Raw genomic sequence first — 17002 nt, forward strand, 5'->3', positions numbered from 1 at the left:
CTCTTCTCTTCTCTTCTCTTCTCTTCTCTTCTCTTCTCTTCTCTTCTTCCTCCTGCCTCTTTCTAACTTTCTTTCGATGGCCTTGAACTCAGAGATCACCTGCCTCTACCTCCAGAGTACTGGCATTAAAGGCATGTGCCATCACACCCAGCTATTAGCTAGCTTTCTTATACCACTTATGACCACCTGCGTAGGGATAGTACCACCCACAGTGGGCTAGTCCACCCCATATCAATCAAGACATGCCCACTGATCAATCTAATTTGGGCAATTTTTCAATTGCCCTCTTCTCAAGTTCAAGTCAACAATAAAAACTAACTAAAGTACTTACTAATCTTAAAAATATCTAACCTTAAAAATCTGTCTTGTGTGTGCCTCTGCACCTAGGGCTTTTCTTATCTGTTTGCCTTGTGCTAGTCCAGTTAGTTCACATTTCTTTTATTTTATTAATATTTTTGGATACCTGATTGTTTTCTAACGAAAGAGAAAGGGTAAAGATTTGGATGGGAAGAGAGGTGGGGAGAATCTGGGAGGAGTTGGGATAAGGAAACTGTAATCAGAATATATTATATGAAAAAATCTATTTTCTATAGAAGAAAACATTCTATCTTGACATAACAAGTGTGACCTCAGATATTTTTTTGGTTTGTTTTATTTTGTTTTTCTGGGTTTTGGCAATATTGAAGGTAGGAGAAGGGGAGTGTAAGACTCCCCATGTTGCAGTGTTCTCTCCCCCTGTGTTTACCCACTGATAATTACAGACAGCACTAACTTCCATGGTCCCAGGCAAGTATCTAAAAAGAAAACAATGTTTACTGTGGCTGGAAGTACAAGGGAGGACTTGCTGAGATACCTACTACAAGTTACTGTGTTATCATACTGTGGTGTGTCTGTCTAGGCCAGCTAGAAATATTCTTCATTGGAACATGAGGGGCATAAAAAAAGAAGCAAACTCTTTTTTGAAACAGCTATTTTTTTTTAATTAACTGATAAGTTAAGAAGACTGGCATGCTTCTAATAGAAATTCAGATTACAAAAGTCACCTATACACAAAGGTGAGCCTTTGTGTTCCATATTTATCTTTGTTAAATAACATCCTAAGATTGGTTTCTCGCATGTGCTTCAGTTGTTTCCATCATTTTAAAAAGTGAGCCATTGTTATGAATTTTTAAATATATTTTTTTTCTTTGTGTTTTCAGACTCCTGGACCTAAAAAAGATGTTTCCAATCATGTTGTTTTGCCTGGCAAAACTACGAGACCCATCAACATTAAACCCCAGACTAAACCAGCCAGTATCACAGGGTCCCAGAAGCCAGAGTTGAAGCCACCAAAACTTCCAAGCAAAGGGCTCACGTCAAGATGTTTTTCTTCTAACTCAAACTATAAGCAGTCCCTCAAGCCTCAGCAACAACATACAGCTGCGTCATCCACTATAGGACTGTCAAGGAAACCCAGGAAGTCCCCTGATATCCAGGAATTAAAAACTAAAAAGCAACAGGAAGCACATCAAGGAAATGCTAAATGTACAGATCCCGTGTCTAATACCCATGCTGAAAAACAATCTTTGGATGGCTTTCTAGATGAAATGAACAAAGAAAACTTCCCCCAAACCTCGCTAAAACCTGAAAAGCCAGATCTTGATTTACACTCTATAAGGAAGCCAAAAACTAGCTCTTCTAATCAAACTCAGAGAAGTCTGGCTCCTAAACAGACCTTGAGCAAAAGTTCAGGTATTCATACTGCTCTGAAAGACAGAGCTAACAAACAGTTCATTAGAAACACACAAATCAGAGCTCAACCAGTGAAGTCTCAGCGACTCCCTACAGCTGCAGATTCTGCACGACCAAGAGAAAAACCCCCACAAACAGCTCCCTCTCACTCCGTTCCAGCCCATAATAAAACTCAGACATCAAAGAAACCAGTGATCAAGAACACACAGGACATAACGGTTAACAGGGCTAGATATGGAAGACCAAATGAAACTAAGGTACTGTCATGCCCTGCTACTGAACAGAAAGTAAAACATACTAAACCTAGTTCCCATCTCAGTATGCTTCATGGAGGACAGAACAGTAGACATCCCAACATGAAACAGGATCAGAAGCCTGTGCGGCCTTGTCTTGGACCCCAGACATCATGCATTCTGCAAAAAACAAGAACCATAAACCAGAGGCCTAATTTGACAGCTGGCAACTTTAATTCAGTCATTCCAAGCACACCTAACATAAGAGCAAATAAAACACTTAACAACAAGTACAATAACATCTTTCAACAGAAAGCACAGACATTGGACTCCAAGTTCAAAAAGTTTCCTCCCCAGAGCCATTTTCTGAACAGGACTGCTCCCAGGACTCAAGCCAGTACAGCAGCCGCAAATAGGAAGGGAGCCCCGAGTGTGACCCAGACTCACCCGCATGTTAAAAACCCAGAAGGAGAGGATCGGAGGTACTTTGCCTTAATTCCAAGATATTACTGATAGTGGTTGGGATTGGGACTGTAGCTCAGTGATAAAGCACTTACCTAGCATGTGTGAGGTCCTAAATCCAACCCTTGGAACCACCAACAGATACACACATTTTTATATGTGTATATATCCTTGGATGAGAGAGAACTCCTCAGTGGTATCTAGCAAGAACATGAAGATATGAAGTTATAATAAATATTAATACTTAAAATTAGGGGGCTCACAAGTGTTTTATAGATTATAAAATTGCGTTGTAAAAATAAAAGAATAGATGAGCAGGAAATAGGAGTTGCTGATATAAACTAGTCCCCCAAGAAGTGTCCTGTGAAGACTAATGAGCAGCAGGACAGGACAGGTTGGAAGCCAGAGCAGTAACTTTACATAGCTAGAAAGTAAGGAACCAGTGATTACGTGCGGCAGAGTTCTCAGAAAAGGAATGGGAAGCTTCTGTGAGCATGAGTGAGCCAGGCTGGGGAAAGTAAACTGAGACGGGGTTCAGATGTGGCATGCAGATGTTGGAAATCAGGACATGGGGTTGCTGGGGCTCGAGCTATATGTGGTACTTAAAGATGAGCCAAAGGATTTTTGTCCTCTTTGTGCCCAAGACCAGACTTCATCCCAGAATGCAAATGAACCTCCTTAGAGTTCACATGTATACACACACACACACCTGCTTGGCATAAAAAATATACTCCTGACAACAGTGAAAGAAATGTTAAAGTTAGGTGGTGGCTAAAAGTTGCAGCGGAGTGAGGAAGGGCAGCATTTGGTCTCAGAACAGAGCTCTCTGCCTTCCTACCAGAAAATACCTTACTGTTTGGTGATGTGACTGAGAGGGTAGAGCCAGGATGGCTGCTTGAACAGGAGGTTCAGGGGAAGTTCTTCTAACAGAGGTGTCTCAGCTGAGACCTAAGGCAGCTGAGTAGGAAGAGGAGCGCAACAGCTGAGGGTGGGTGAGAAGGTCTGCTCTAGGACTCTCAGCCTGGATCACAGATTGACTTAGGACAGTGTGTGGCATGTGGTTACAAAGAGAATAAAGTCTGTGGAAAGACTTAGATCCATCCACTCATGACGAGGGTTCCCTTATTGCCTGCATGGTGCCAGACTCAAGTGAGCAAGGAAGACTTAGAGTATACATGGGAAGTTTAGAGAAATTGGTTATGGCATTGAAGTCCTAGAAGTACACTGATTTTAGAAAAGAACATTTTTCTTCATTTTGATTAGGAGGCAACTGGGGAGAGAAGACTATTAGGGACAGGAGCAGTGGTTCTCAACCTGGGGGTCGCAACCCCTTTGGGGGTGTCATATCAGACATCTTCCACATCAGATACTTATAGTACAATTTGTAACAGTAGCAAAATTATAGTTTTGATGTAGCAATGAAAGTAGTTGTATGATTGGGGTCACCACACATAAGGACCTATACTAAAGGGTCACAGCGTTTGGATGGTTGAGAAGCACTGGACTACAGGAAACAAAGACTGTGTATCTCAGCTTTGTTAGCATGGAAGACTCATGACTGACTGATTGTAAGAGTGCCTACCTTCTAGAGTCGGAGGAAATGACAGTTAAGAATTTCATTTGTTGTAATTATTGACATTTGGGAAAGGCAAAACTATAAAGGCAAAAGGCAGAGCCACCAGAAACTGGAGGTTAGAGGTGAGCTTCACTCTCTGGAGAGTTTTGGGGCCGGTATTATATCTTGATTATAGGTACAGTCAAACGGTCTTGTGAATTTACACCCACAGAATTACACACTTCTAAAAGGTGGGTTTTACTGTTTGGTCATTGAAACCCTGTGTGTGTCAGGCACTGTGCTAGGCACCGGACATCCAGCTCTGCGCTCATAGAGCTTGTGCCCTGTTAGAGGAGGCGAATATGAACACACTGATTAAATAGTAATTGCAGACCATTACACTTCAGGTAAGGGTCATTTGAACAGAGGATCAAAGATGCAAGACCTGGAGACAGGAATGAGCCTGAGTCAGGACACTGAAAGACTGCCAGAGCTCTGTGAGGGACAGGGAGAGGACTGTGATGTGAAGTCAGAAAGGATGGCAGGACAGCCACAGAGAACTGGGTTAGTTTTATTTCAAGAGCCGTGGGAAGTTGACACAGTCTACTTTATATGTTACTGATAGAGTCTACGGACAGAGAGTGACAAGAGTTAGAGTAGATGCTTCTTACTTCAGACAGAAGGTGACATGTGTGGCTCAGCATGGTGGTCGTGTGGACAGAACCAGTCTATACAGTGATGTGTCAGAAACAAGGAAAAAGCAAACAGCTCCTGAGTTTAGGGACTACTGTTTATCAAACGAAGGGAATAGAGAAGGGGTTTGAAGGTACACATCAGGAGCTTTGTTTGGTGTGGTATTGATTTGAAACGCCTGCTAGACAACAAACGCAAGTTACATATAAGACCGTGGGTTTAGCAAGATTTGGGGCTCCAGGGAGTGACCCGAAATGCTGAAATGAGCGTTTTCTGACCATTAATACAGTCGTGATGTAACAAAGCTAAAGGGCCTCCCTCTAAACACGACAGCCATCCCCTGTGGAGAAAGGGAGCGATGACAGAAAGCCAGCATTGGGACCTGCCATTGTCAGAGACCGATTACTTAAGGAGAAAAGAACCCTAAGATTATCGATTAATGAGAAAGGGGGCTCGTGTGGTCAGAAGAGCGCTAAGGAGTGAAGTGGGGTGAAGTGGGTTGCTTTGAGCACTGAGACTCTGTTGAAGATAGAGTACAGGACTGGTGGGTCTGAGTGGTGAGAAGTTTGTGGGGGCAGAGATGGAGTGCTGAGGTGTCTTAAGGGCAGTGGTGTCCAAGGCAGCACATGAGGAAATGAAGACTTAGAGAAAAACAATGGAAAGGAGTCAAGGGTCAAAGAATTTTTTTAGAAGATTTATTTATTTATTTTATATATGTGAATACACTGTCTCTGTCTTCAGACACACCAGAAGAGGGCATCAGATCCCAGTACAGATGGTTGTGAGCTACCATGTGGTTGGACAGCTGGAAGAGCAATCACTGCTCTTAACCTCTGAGCCATCTCTCCAGCCCAAGGGTCAAGGAATTTAAAAACTGAAGCACAGGGGCTGGGGAGATAGTTCAGTGGTTAGGATCACTGACTGCTCTTCCAGATGTCCACCACGTGATGGCTCACCTATAATGGGATCTGATGCCCTCTTCTGATGTGCAAATGTGCATGCAGGCAGAACTCGGACTATATTATAAATAAATAAATAAATCCTTAAAAAAGAAAACTGAAGCACAGTCAGTCCTCTGTAATCCTAGCAATCCTAAGTGGGGCAGGAAACCCATCGTGGACACTGCCCATTTGTACATCTTTCTTTATTCTGTCCCCCTGACCTTGCCTGTAGTAGAAGGTTTAGTTACACAGTCTCTGCCAGTCATGTGTTTTATAAGCAAACATGTTAAGAAGGAAAGAGGGAAAGAACTAACCCCTCCCTCTCCCCCATCACATTACAGGAAACAGCTAGAAGAATGGCAGAAATCTAAAGGGAAAACCTATAAACGGCCTCCCATGAAATTTAAAACAAAAAGAAAAGTCATAGAGGAAATGAACACTTCCTTCTGGAAGAGCATTGAAAGAGAAGAAGAAGAAAAGAAAGCTCAGCTGGAGCTGTCCAAGAAAATCAACAGCACTCTGACAGAGTGTCTGAGGCTCATTGAAGAGGTGAGTGAGAGGGAGAGAGTGAAGAACTCTGCTACACTCAGTCCTGGTGCTTAAGACAGGTTCCTCAGGAGCCTTTGCCTCTGCAGAAACCCAGTGATAGTAGCAGAACCACAGTGATAGTAGCAGCAGTAACATGACATGCACTTAGGTGGCAGCTCAGAGCTTAGGAAACTAACCCAGATCATTTTTGGCTCCATAAAGAGACAACAGGAACTTTCTCCTACTGTAAGGATCCAAAGAGTAAGCAACATTTGCATGGGAATCATTTCCTAAATTCTAACCTTTGTTTGAGGGCTGGTTTACGATGTATTTCTTTGTAGTTTTTGCATATGAGTGCTTTGGGTTTATAGCTGCATCATGTGCCTGCAGTGCCCATGGAGGCCAGAAGGAGGCATTAAATCCCCCAGAACTAGAGGGTTACAAATAGTTGCCAGCCACCATGTGGGTGTTGGGAAGCAACCCTGGTCCTCTTGCAGAGCACTCAGTGCTTTTAATCAGTGATCCATCTCTTGCTCCTCTGAGTAATTTTGGTAGCTAGAAATGGCATCCTAATTGTGTCCTGGAGTCCACAGTAGGATAAAGTAGATAGTAGACAACGGGTATGAGGCTGGTGACTGCCTTAATAAACTGCATTAATAAAGCCTCTAGACAGAAAGATCCAGACCTATAGTAGAAGGAAGCCCATCTCAGTGTTGGACTTGGGAGGACGCCGGGGAACATTATTTTAATATTTTTCCTTTGTGAAATTAAACTTCAGAAGTTTGTTTATTTTATTTTTATTTTCATTAAGAAACAAATACATGAATACATTCTTTTGTGTGGAAGGCAGGGGTGGGTACACTTACGTGCACATTTATATGAGGGCCAGGGGACAACCTCAAGTGCCATTCCTCCAGCTCTGGCTTTCTTGTTTGGGAGAGGCAGCGTGGGGGCTTGGGTTGGGTTGAGGTTTGTTGTTGTTGTTGTTGTTGTTGTTGTTGTTGTTTGGTTTTGTTGTTTTGAGACAGGGTCTCACAGGTCTGGAACTCTCTAGTAGGCTAGACTGGAGGCTGACTGGCTAGTGAGCCCCAAGGATCTCACCTCTCTGGTGCTGAAATTGTAAGCATGCACTACCAGTCCCAGCTGTTGGTAGGTTTCTGGCTATTACACAGTGTCCTTTTATTTGCAGAGCAACACTTAACAACAGAACTCTTTCTGCACATACCCTCTCCCAATCAGTACCTTAATATTAAAATAATTTCAAATAATAATACAAATTAGTGACCAGACCTCCATCCCGTTCTGTTCCCTGAAGGATGGTGCTCACCCATTGTTGGCTGTCTCCCCAGTCATTGTATGTGTACATACAGTGTAGATAGAAATCAGGCACATTGGTTTGTTTGGCAACTTGCAGTACTTCACATTTTTATATGTTTTCCTCGTCTCGATCAAATGACTTAGGAATTTTCCCTTTCTCTCTACACTCAGAAAATAGCCTGTATATCTTTTCACATTCTCCTGTAGTCAATAATTGTTTTTTGTTTCTTGAGCTGAATGTATAGTATGTAGACTAAAGGCAGATCACAGACTCAAGACCAGCCAGGGGGTCATAGAAAGTTCATAGCCAGCCTCAAAGTCATAGAGCACCCTATCTCAAAAAAATAAAGGAGGCAAGGCAGGGGAATCAGATTTGCTGAAGGTTTCTCTAAGGTCTTTTTAAATGTTATAAAATCTTCTAGATTCTAGTAACTTTTTCTCATGTGTCAGTGTCTACGTTTGTTCTGTTGATTGTTATTCTCTTAGCTTTTAGTTAAAAGCTTGGCCGATTTAATCAGTCTTAGTTTCTCATGAATATGGTAGATACTATAAACTTGCCTCCTGGTTTTACTGTCTAATATCTGTCATATTTAACTAATATTCATCAACCAGGGTCAGTTCACAAAAACAGAATGGCTTTGTCCAGCACCGCCCTACAGAAACCTTCCTGTGTTCTATCCAGAAGTTCCCTGAACATTGTCTGGTTTGGGATTTTATGGAGGCCTCATTACGTAGACATAATTGACTCCCTTGATCTATGTTAGACCATTAGTGGTCAGCTTACTCTTCAGTCTCTCCCCAGAGGCTATGGGTAGGACTGACGCCCCCTACCCTCTGGTTCTGTTTGTCTCTTGTCCTGTGAGCAGCCACCATCGTGAGGCTACCCTAGGAACTACCAGTCATCAGTTTGTTAGCATGCAAAAGACTTTGGAGATTCCAAGGATTTTAGGAGTTAGTTATAAGCCAGAAAATGGAGGAAGACTCCATATGTAATTCACAATATCTCACTAGAAGAGCTGAACTTTGAGAAGCTAGGACTCCAACTTCCAGTAGGGCATACCACCCAACACATGCTAGTGTTTTAAGGATGAGAGGAGGGAGCTCGTGGGCCTGGAGTTCAGACCTTGAGGAAAGTCCACTACCCTGTGGTCATCTACCAATGCTGGCTGCAGCTAGAACCAGCGGCTGTCCTTGGAGAGAGACTGTTGCTAGGGTGATAAAAGCAGATGAAAGGATTCTGTCCTTCCCCTGGGCAGTCTCTCTCTGTTCTCCTGTGTGGCAGGGCCCAGCCAGAGCCGCCACCAGGCAGAAAGTCTTTACAGAATTCCAGCCCAGCATCACAGTGCAGATCCAAAGTGGGTTTGAGCTAAGTTGACGTCATTGGCTGAGCAGCTGGCTGATGCCCGACACGTTTTCTTGCTCTACATTTGTTTCTGGATGCCTAGCATTTCTATTTAGAGTTCTTTAACTCAAAGGTTATCTTAGAAGCGTGTCTTTGCATTTCATACTTACAGTGGCCTTTTTCTTACTGTTCTTAGTTTTTATTTGTATTGTGGTTGATAAAGTGGCCTTCTCTGTGTTCTGCTTAATAGAATTTGTTGGTTGCACTTTTCTTTGTTGTCTTAATGACTGATCATTTTTTGTAACCATTGCAAAAGTGTTTAAAACAATGTTTTCTGTTTGTTACCCAGTGTCTTCCTTTCTGAAAGAATTATGCCAGAGTTGTTCTAGAAGGCCTCTCCCAATATTTGTCAATGTTTGCTCTCTAGTTTTCTAAGTGTTACACAGATTCGTGACTTGCTTTTCTCTGATATTAATATTGCCAAACCTTTTTTCTTTCCTTCCTTCTTTCCTTCTTTCTTTCCTTTTTTTTTTTTTTTGTTTGTTTGTTTGGTTGGTTGGTTTGGTTCGTTTGTGAGGTCTTTTTCTATCTCTTTAGTTTGAAATCCCTGGGTTGGTTTGTATTAGGGATATATCACAGATATATACAGACTGAAGCACTCTGCTTTCAGCAGCAGGTCTTGCCCTCCACAGTTAGCAATTGCTTGTATATCTAAACTTGTCCTTCACACTTGACTTTGTAATTCCACTTACAGGATTCTCCTGTGTTCGCATTCTTTCATTTTATTATTTGTATTTTCTGTCATTTTCATGTTTCATAAAGAAAATTATAAATTATAAATTGGTGAAACAAAATAGCATGGTAGATGTAAACTCAAGCACATTTACTAATGACATGCGCAAACTTTGAATTCTTATGCTTGGAAAAACACCATCATTTTGCCCCCGTGCTGTATCATAGTTTGGGAAGAATTTCTAACTACGACTTATTTTCTCTAAAAATTTGGAAGTTCCTGCTTTATTTTTTTTTCCTTATGTCTGGAATTTTTGACTTACTGAGTAATGTCTATCCCGGTCTCATTCCTTAGAGGTAATCCCTTACTTCTTCTGCTTCTCTAGATGCTCTTAACTTATTTATTTATTTATTTATTTATTTATTTATTTATGGTTTTTCAAAACAGGATTTCTCTGTGTAGCCTTAGCTGTCCTAGAACTCACTCTGTAGAGCAGGCTAGCCTTGAACTCTCAGAGACTCACCTGCCTCTGCCTTCTGAGTGCTGGGACTAAAGGTGTGCAACACCACTGCCTGGCCTTAAGAAATATTTTTATCTTAGTTTTCTAAATATCCATATATTTGTACATATATATGTATATACTAGTTAACTCCAACTACAACATGTATATATACTACTAGTTAACTCTAAATGCACACACATGCATACTAGTTAATTCTCCGAGAACCTTCAGTGCAAATAACTGTTTATCTGTCTAGTCCTTAAACTTTATTCTTATATGAGTGTATTCTTATATGGCTTATTTGAGTGTGTCTAACTTTGCTCTCAACTTCAGAAAATTCTTTTCTATGAATATTGAAATTAGTGAGCAGTAGATGTGACCTTGGGAACTCTGAACTTGCACTTTGCACTGCTTGTTTCTTTGTTGTGTCTCATTGGGTTCTGGGAGAATTCCTCGTAACCACCTTTGCTTGTTCTATGGTAGTGAGTTTGCCACTTTGCTGATACTTGCTGATACTTGCCGGGAGCCAAACCCAGGAAACTACCTGCTGTTCTAGAAAGCCTAGTCAGTGCAAGGTTAAGAAAGGACGTTCACAGGTCTCAGGCCCCAGGAACTTAAAGAACGTCTGGCATTTCCTAGGAGCCGGTTACGACAATGGGATGGTCTAGGGCAATAAGGATGTGACAGTGGGATGGTCTAGGGCAATAAGCATATGACAGTGGGATGGTCTAGGGCAATAAGGATATGACAGTGGGATGGTCTAGGGCAATAGGTATTCAACAGTGGGATAGCCCTAAGCAATGACCCTCACCCAAACTTCCCGGTTTGCTGTGTCTTTATAACCTACACCCGAAATTAAAGTTTCAGAGCTTGATCAGAACCCCAGACTTGCTCTCATTTCAGTGTCTCTTGTCCCTTCATTCTTTCGCCCCCTTCCCTAAGGTCTCGTCGAATCCCTGCGGGCCAGGGCAGATACTGTCTTCTCCGCCCCTCAAACTCTGTACCGTGTTCATTCTTTGAGTTGATTGTACCTTTTATATCGTGTTGCTTTCCTGAGCCATTGATGTTTCTCAATTGGGAGTTTACAGTTGTGTCTTTATGTCTCCTGAGGAGCTTCTGATCATAGCAGAGCCTGGACTTCTCATTTGTTGGCTCACCTTTTCTCTTAGTCCTTGTCAGAGCCCTGTCATGGACCTAAGCTAGAAGCTATTTCTAAGTGCCTTTACATAGAATTTACCCTCTTTATACCTGCCTGCGTGAATCTCCGATATACCTGCACTCACACATAGACCCTGACTTGTGCATGCCTCTCCAGCTCCTCATGCATGCTGCTGTTAATCACATGGAAAGTAGCCTTGACTCACAGTTCACAATCCTATTACTATGTGTGTGGTACTTTGAATATTTCTAATATGTAAGAAGTATTTATTATACTAGATCTTGATTCTGATTGTGTCTTTCATCTCATAAAAATAGAGAACCTTATGCTATCTTTACCTTATGCTGCCTATGTTTACCTTTTGCTGTGGTAAATGTTTTTTTGTCTTGTGTAACTCTTAAAATTTAAAGGTTCATGTTAAAAATGATTGAAATGTACAATTAAAATGGGGATGTTTATATGTTTATTATATATTTACTATACCTCAGCAAAATTGAAATTTTAACTTCAGAAAAATTAATGACTATATCTTCAGAGATATAAGCATTAACAGTGATATGGTAAAAATTATATCTGGCATTTCTTTTTCCAGGGTGTACTTCCTAATGAAATATTTACCATAGTGTCCAGCATTCCTGAGGCTGAAAAATTTGCCAAGTTCTGGGTGTGCAAGGCTAAGTTGCTGGCAAGTAAAGGCACCTTTGATGCTATTGGACTATACGAAGAGGCTGTCCAGAAGGGAGCGGCAGTGAGTATCTGTCCTGGATGGCTGATGTCAAATTCTCTGTCATGGGCTTTCTTCGTTGTTTTCAATAATCTAGGTCCTGTACTGCACTGTTAAGCTCCATTCATAGGGGTAAAGGGATAATAGGCTAAGAATGATCAAAGCGCATTAGACACGCACCTGGCGATAGCACAGTGAAACCCAATGTTTTATATAGTTAACACACTAGCAGAAACTTACTTCACCTCAAAAGGCAATCACAGTATCTGAGGTAGAATGCATTGGCTTTATGTTTTGTTTTGTTTTGGTTTGGTTTGGTTTGGTTTGGTTTGGTTTGTTTTGTTTTCTCTTCTCCAAGACAGGGTCTGCCTGCTTCTGCATCCCAAATACTGGGAATAAAGGCATGCACCACCATGTAGAATGTATTCTTTATTAATGCATCAATTCCTTCTTAGAAAGTAGGTTTAGATTTATACCAGTAGGATTTGGGTGGTTTTGTCTGTTTGTTTGTTTGTTTGTTTGTTTGTTTTTGTCAAGTACCCATGTCTTACTTAATACTAATTACAGGAATAAGTAGTTTGGAAAATAACACTGGAAAGTTACAATATAGTATCAAGATCCAATAGTTAAAGACAACTTAATGCATTAAATTCAGATCATTACTAATTCAGAGCCATTACATCACGTAGCCTACTAATTCCAAAACCAAACAGAAACCACCTTTCGCAGATTTATTTAACAAAGAGAATATCAAATAGCTTCATAACTCTTTTCACTTAAATGTCGTTTCTCTCCCTCCCTCCTGTCCCGTGGTACTCACTTCCAGGATTGTTCATGGTGGTGTACTTGTGCAGTCTGGTCAGTTTCACTCAGTAACGACTTTTCCTCACCCACCCCCCTCACATTTCTACTTCCCAGAGCAAACTGATTCCATTTGTACCTCTGTAGTTTCATTGCTGCTTCTTGATTTTTCTCTTTCAGACATAATTTGTAAACTTGCAGGTGAGGACATGGCCTTGACCCTCTTGTACACAGACCTGCCTGTCCCCAGCACTCACACACACATGCAGGCAGCCCACCACTCAACACACATGCAGACAGCCCAGCACTCACACATACATGCAGACAGCCCTGCCTATTCTGTGGACCTTTGCCATCTTCCATGTGTCCCCTAACGCCATGTGAAAATCCTGATCACTCCGGCGTCTGTCCTGTTATTCATGTGTAAGAAATACATGGCTGTACTGAGCAATGGAGTATGACTATGGTCACTTTGCCTTTCAAACACATCTGCTTTTCCTAGAATTAATTCATTGCTTACTTTGCCTGTTTCGATTCTGGGTATTTATTATATAACTAATTTTCATATTTTTTAATTTTCTAAATCATGTCAAGGCTTCAGATAGTCTTTGATTTATTTTTTTTTAGAGACCCCTCTAGTTTATTCCAGGTTATAAGGAATCAGCTTCCATCTTTACCAGATGTCCTCTGGCTCTGGTCCCATCATTGCAGACACCGTTTCCACAGCTCTTGAGGAAGGTCTGTGTCTTGTTTCCTGCATTGCCTGTCTCTTCTCCAGTGTTCTTCCTCCAGTCTTATTGTTCTTTTAGTCTCCATTATTCACTGAAAGATTTACTCAGATGCTGGAGAAGTTGGGATATACACATACCCACACAGGTAGGTTTGAGAAGTGTATCAAAAGCTCTGGAGGCTGAGGAGATGCTCAGTCAGTAAAGTACTTGCTGAACAAGGGTAAAGAGCTGGGGTTGATTTCCTGGCACCTATATAAAGTAGCTAGTCCTGGTGAAACACACTTACACTCCAGCACTGGTGAGCCAGACGGGTGGGTCCTTGGAGCTTTCTGGCCGGCCAGCCTAGCCTGATTGATGACTCCCAGGTCCTAGTGAACGATGCTGTCTCAGAAAACAAAGGTGGATGGTTCTTGAGAAACAACAAAGGTTGACCCCTGACCTATATACATACATACATACATACATACATACATACATACATATGCACACACAGTTACATGTACACTGAACATGCATACATGTATGTACAAACACACCAAAAACAAGCAAAGGCTCTGGCCACATGTTGTGGGCTACCCAGTAGGGTGATCTAGCTGCAGTGGTTGGTAGAGAGCCCTTTATCAGTACCAGTATCTTCAGGTCTCTCCTCTTTAGCTGGTCAGAGTGTTTGGAAGTGGGAGGTATAACAGACTTCTTCCTGTGAGCTAGAAACTGTGCTGGAGAGGATAGCCTTTGGGAAGAAGAGAATCTCCTTCTCCCCAAAATCTAAGGAGATTCCTGCGAATCTCCTTAGCCTGGAGATTCTGATTTATCCTGTTTCCAAGTAGGCACCCACCCCAGCCTTCCCTCAGGAATGTGGAGAATGTGTCCCAGTTTTCTGTTATGGTGAAGAAAGGCAGGTCACAGTCACCAGGCTGTATGGGATTGGAAGTATAGGGTCTGGCGCAGATCTGACTCCTCGGTAGATGCTCCAGAGGCCTCATATCCTGTTCTTGGGTTTGGAAGCTCTGTGGTACACGTGCATCAGTTTCCTCAGGCATCCCGCCCGAGACCCAGCCCTCTGAGGGGCCGTTGGCAGTCGGCTGCAGCATTCCACTCCCAGAGTCTTGCTGCTGCGCATGCTCTCCTGTGCTCTTGTTAACCCTTGACTCTCATTTCAGTAGAGATTAGAAGTAGATGATATTCAGTCTGCCGTTTTTAACAGAAACCCATGCAAATGCAAAACATGCTTCATGGAGCTGGGATTACCCCAGTAATCCCAACACTTGGGAGGCTGAGGCAGGAGAGTTGCCATGAGTTTGAGATTAGCTTTATCTACACAGCCTGAGTTAGCTTAGCCTAGAGTACATAGTAATACCATGTCTTTAAAAAATTAATAATAAAATATGCTTGATGCAAGTGTTTTATAATTCACATTCATTACAGTGTGTATGAGTATTTCCAACTTCAGACGCTTATAACTTAACTTGTTTGGTGGCCTTGGTTCTTTGGTTTGGGTTTTGTTTGTTTGTTTGTTGTTTTGGTTGAAGTAGGGTTTTGTCTTGTTTTAATTTTTATTTTATTTATTTATTTTATGTATATGAGTACACCATTGCTCTCTTCAGACACACCAGAAGAGGGCATCAGATCCCATTACAGATGGTTTTGAGCCACCATGTGGTTCCTGGAATTGAAACTCAGGACCGCTGGAAGAGCAGTGCTCTTAACTGCTGAGCCATCTCTCCAGCCCCTGTTTTGTTTTGTTTTATTGAGACAAATGTATGGTGTCATTATGTAGACCCAGGCTAACCTGTGAAATGGAGCTTTTTGTTTTCCTTTCCTTGATTAATTTCTTTTCCTGCTTTTTAGATACAGTAACTAAATACAGACAAGAAAGAAGAGGCCAGGGAAGATGTAGGGAGAAAAAAAAAAAAAAGAAAAAGCCTGCATGATGGGACTATGGGGGAATTCTTCCTAGGGTTTAACCTGTGGTTCAATCTTTCTGAAATACAGTGCCCAAGTTTGATTTTAAAAACAAGAACTAAACAGAGAACAGGGGTGCAAGGTGCGTTTCCTGTCTAGCTTTTCTGTCTGTCTAGCTTTATAACTTTGAGGCAGAATCTTTATGCAGGAACACATTTTTAATGATATGATATAAATTATTAGGAAAAAAGAATTTGGTTTAAAGAAATTTATTATAAACAGCTTTGAACACATCACTGAAATTTGAAATTTTTCACTGAAATTTGGTATGCCAGTGTTAATGTTTTCAGTTTCTTCATTTTTTTCCTGATGAATCTTTAAAACTGAATCGTTTTAAGTGTTCATCACTGAATATGGGATTGAAAAAGAGAACACTTTTATTGCAGAAAGTTTATTTGATGCTAAGCAAAAGTCCTTAGCTCAGTTTTACCATGAATGCTTTCAATACCATTTGTTTACTTTGTTGCCTACAGCCAATACAAGAGCTGCAGGAAGTTCTGAATGTTCTGCAAGATCCAAGCAGAAGCATAGAAGGTATGGTTTCTTCTTTATTTCCGTTCTCTGCTCTGAGACATGCAAGTAAAAAATCATTGTGAAACATGTAGATCAGAGGAATGAAACACACACACACAACACACACAACACACACACACGCTGCCCCTTGCTCTCCATGGCCTGGCCTTTTGAGCTGTAATTATCCACTATTTCACTTCTATAATTACTAGTAAATGAACTATGTACTCAATTCTGAGAAAAGTTCACCACAGCAGCCTGGACTAGTGTGTCCTGCTTTCCTGGAATCCACCAGGAAAACAAAGTAGCAGTTTATCAAAAGAGACAGAGACGGAGACAAAAGGAAGAGATGCCCTTACTAGTTATATGTTTAATCATCATAGGTGTGTTACTTAGGGTTTTATTGCTGTGAAGAGACGCCATGACCACCACAGCTTCTCAAAAGGAAAACACTTCACAGGAGCCAGCTTAGTTTCAGAGGTCTGGCCCATTATTGTCATGGCAGGAAACATGGCAGTGTGCAGACAGACCTGGTTCCAGAGAGGGAGCTTACAGCTCTACATCTTAATCCACAGGCAGCAGGAGACCGACTCACTTGACATGACTTAGCATATATCACCTCAAATCCCGCCTCCTAGGTGACATACTTCCTCCAACAAGACCACACTTCCTAATGTGCCACTCACTAAGGCACTCATAGCACTTAAGCACATTCAATTATGGGGGCCATACCTATTTAAACCACCACAGTAAGTTACTATCACTCATCTAAGTTCATGCTCTTTCGAGAGTCTCTACCCTTACGTAGATGTCACTGTCACTATTTGGAACCTTTAAAGCATCCGTCTATGGGAGTAGTTGTCCCAAACTCAGTGACATATAATAAATGTTCAAGATACCTTTTATGTGAGTGGAAAGGGAAATATGCTGTATCTTTAGAAGATAAAATAGGTTCTTACCCTAGATGTCACATAAGGATAGATTTAAGATGGCCAAGGTGGCTTGTGCCTGTAATCCTTGCTGAGGATTGCCTTAAATCTAAGGCTAGCCTGGACTCCAAAGTAAGACCTTTTTT

At 41.6% G+C, this 17002-nt stretch overlaps 1 protein-coding gene across 2 annotated transcripts in view; it reads left to right on the top strand.

Moving 5' to 3' along the window:
* The window catches only part of Ckap2l (cytoskeleton associated protein 2 like), a 26241-nt gene that overhangs the window by 6183 nt on the left and 3056 nt on the right, over positions 1 to 17002 (top strand). For both annotated transcript variants that reach the window (XM_028755924.1, XM_028755927.1), the window contains exons 4-7: positions 1200 to 2446; positions 5957 to 6164; positions 11789 to 11944; positions 15888 to 15948. In XM_028755924.1, coding sequence (XP_028611757.1) covers positions 1200 to 2446; positions 5957 to 6164; positions 11789 to 11944; positions 15888 to 15948 — 1672 coding nt within the window. The remainder of the gene's footprint in view (positions 1 to 1199; positions 2447 to 5956; positions 6165 to 11788; positions 11945 to 15887; positions 15949 to 17002) is intronic.

The sequence above is a fragment of the Grammomys surdaster genome, unplaced genomic scaffold (genome assembly GCF_004785775.1).
Source record: "Grammomys surdaster isolate TR1022 unplaced genomic scaffold, NIH_TR_1.0 129, whole genome shotgun sequence".
Classification (NCBI taxonomy): domain Eukaryota; kingdom Metazoa; phylum Chordata; class Mammalia; order Rodentia; family Muridae; genus Grammomys; species Grammomys surdaster.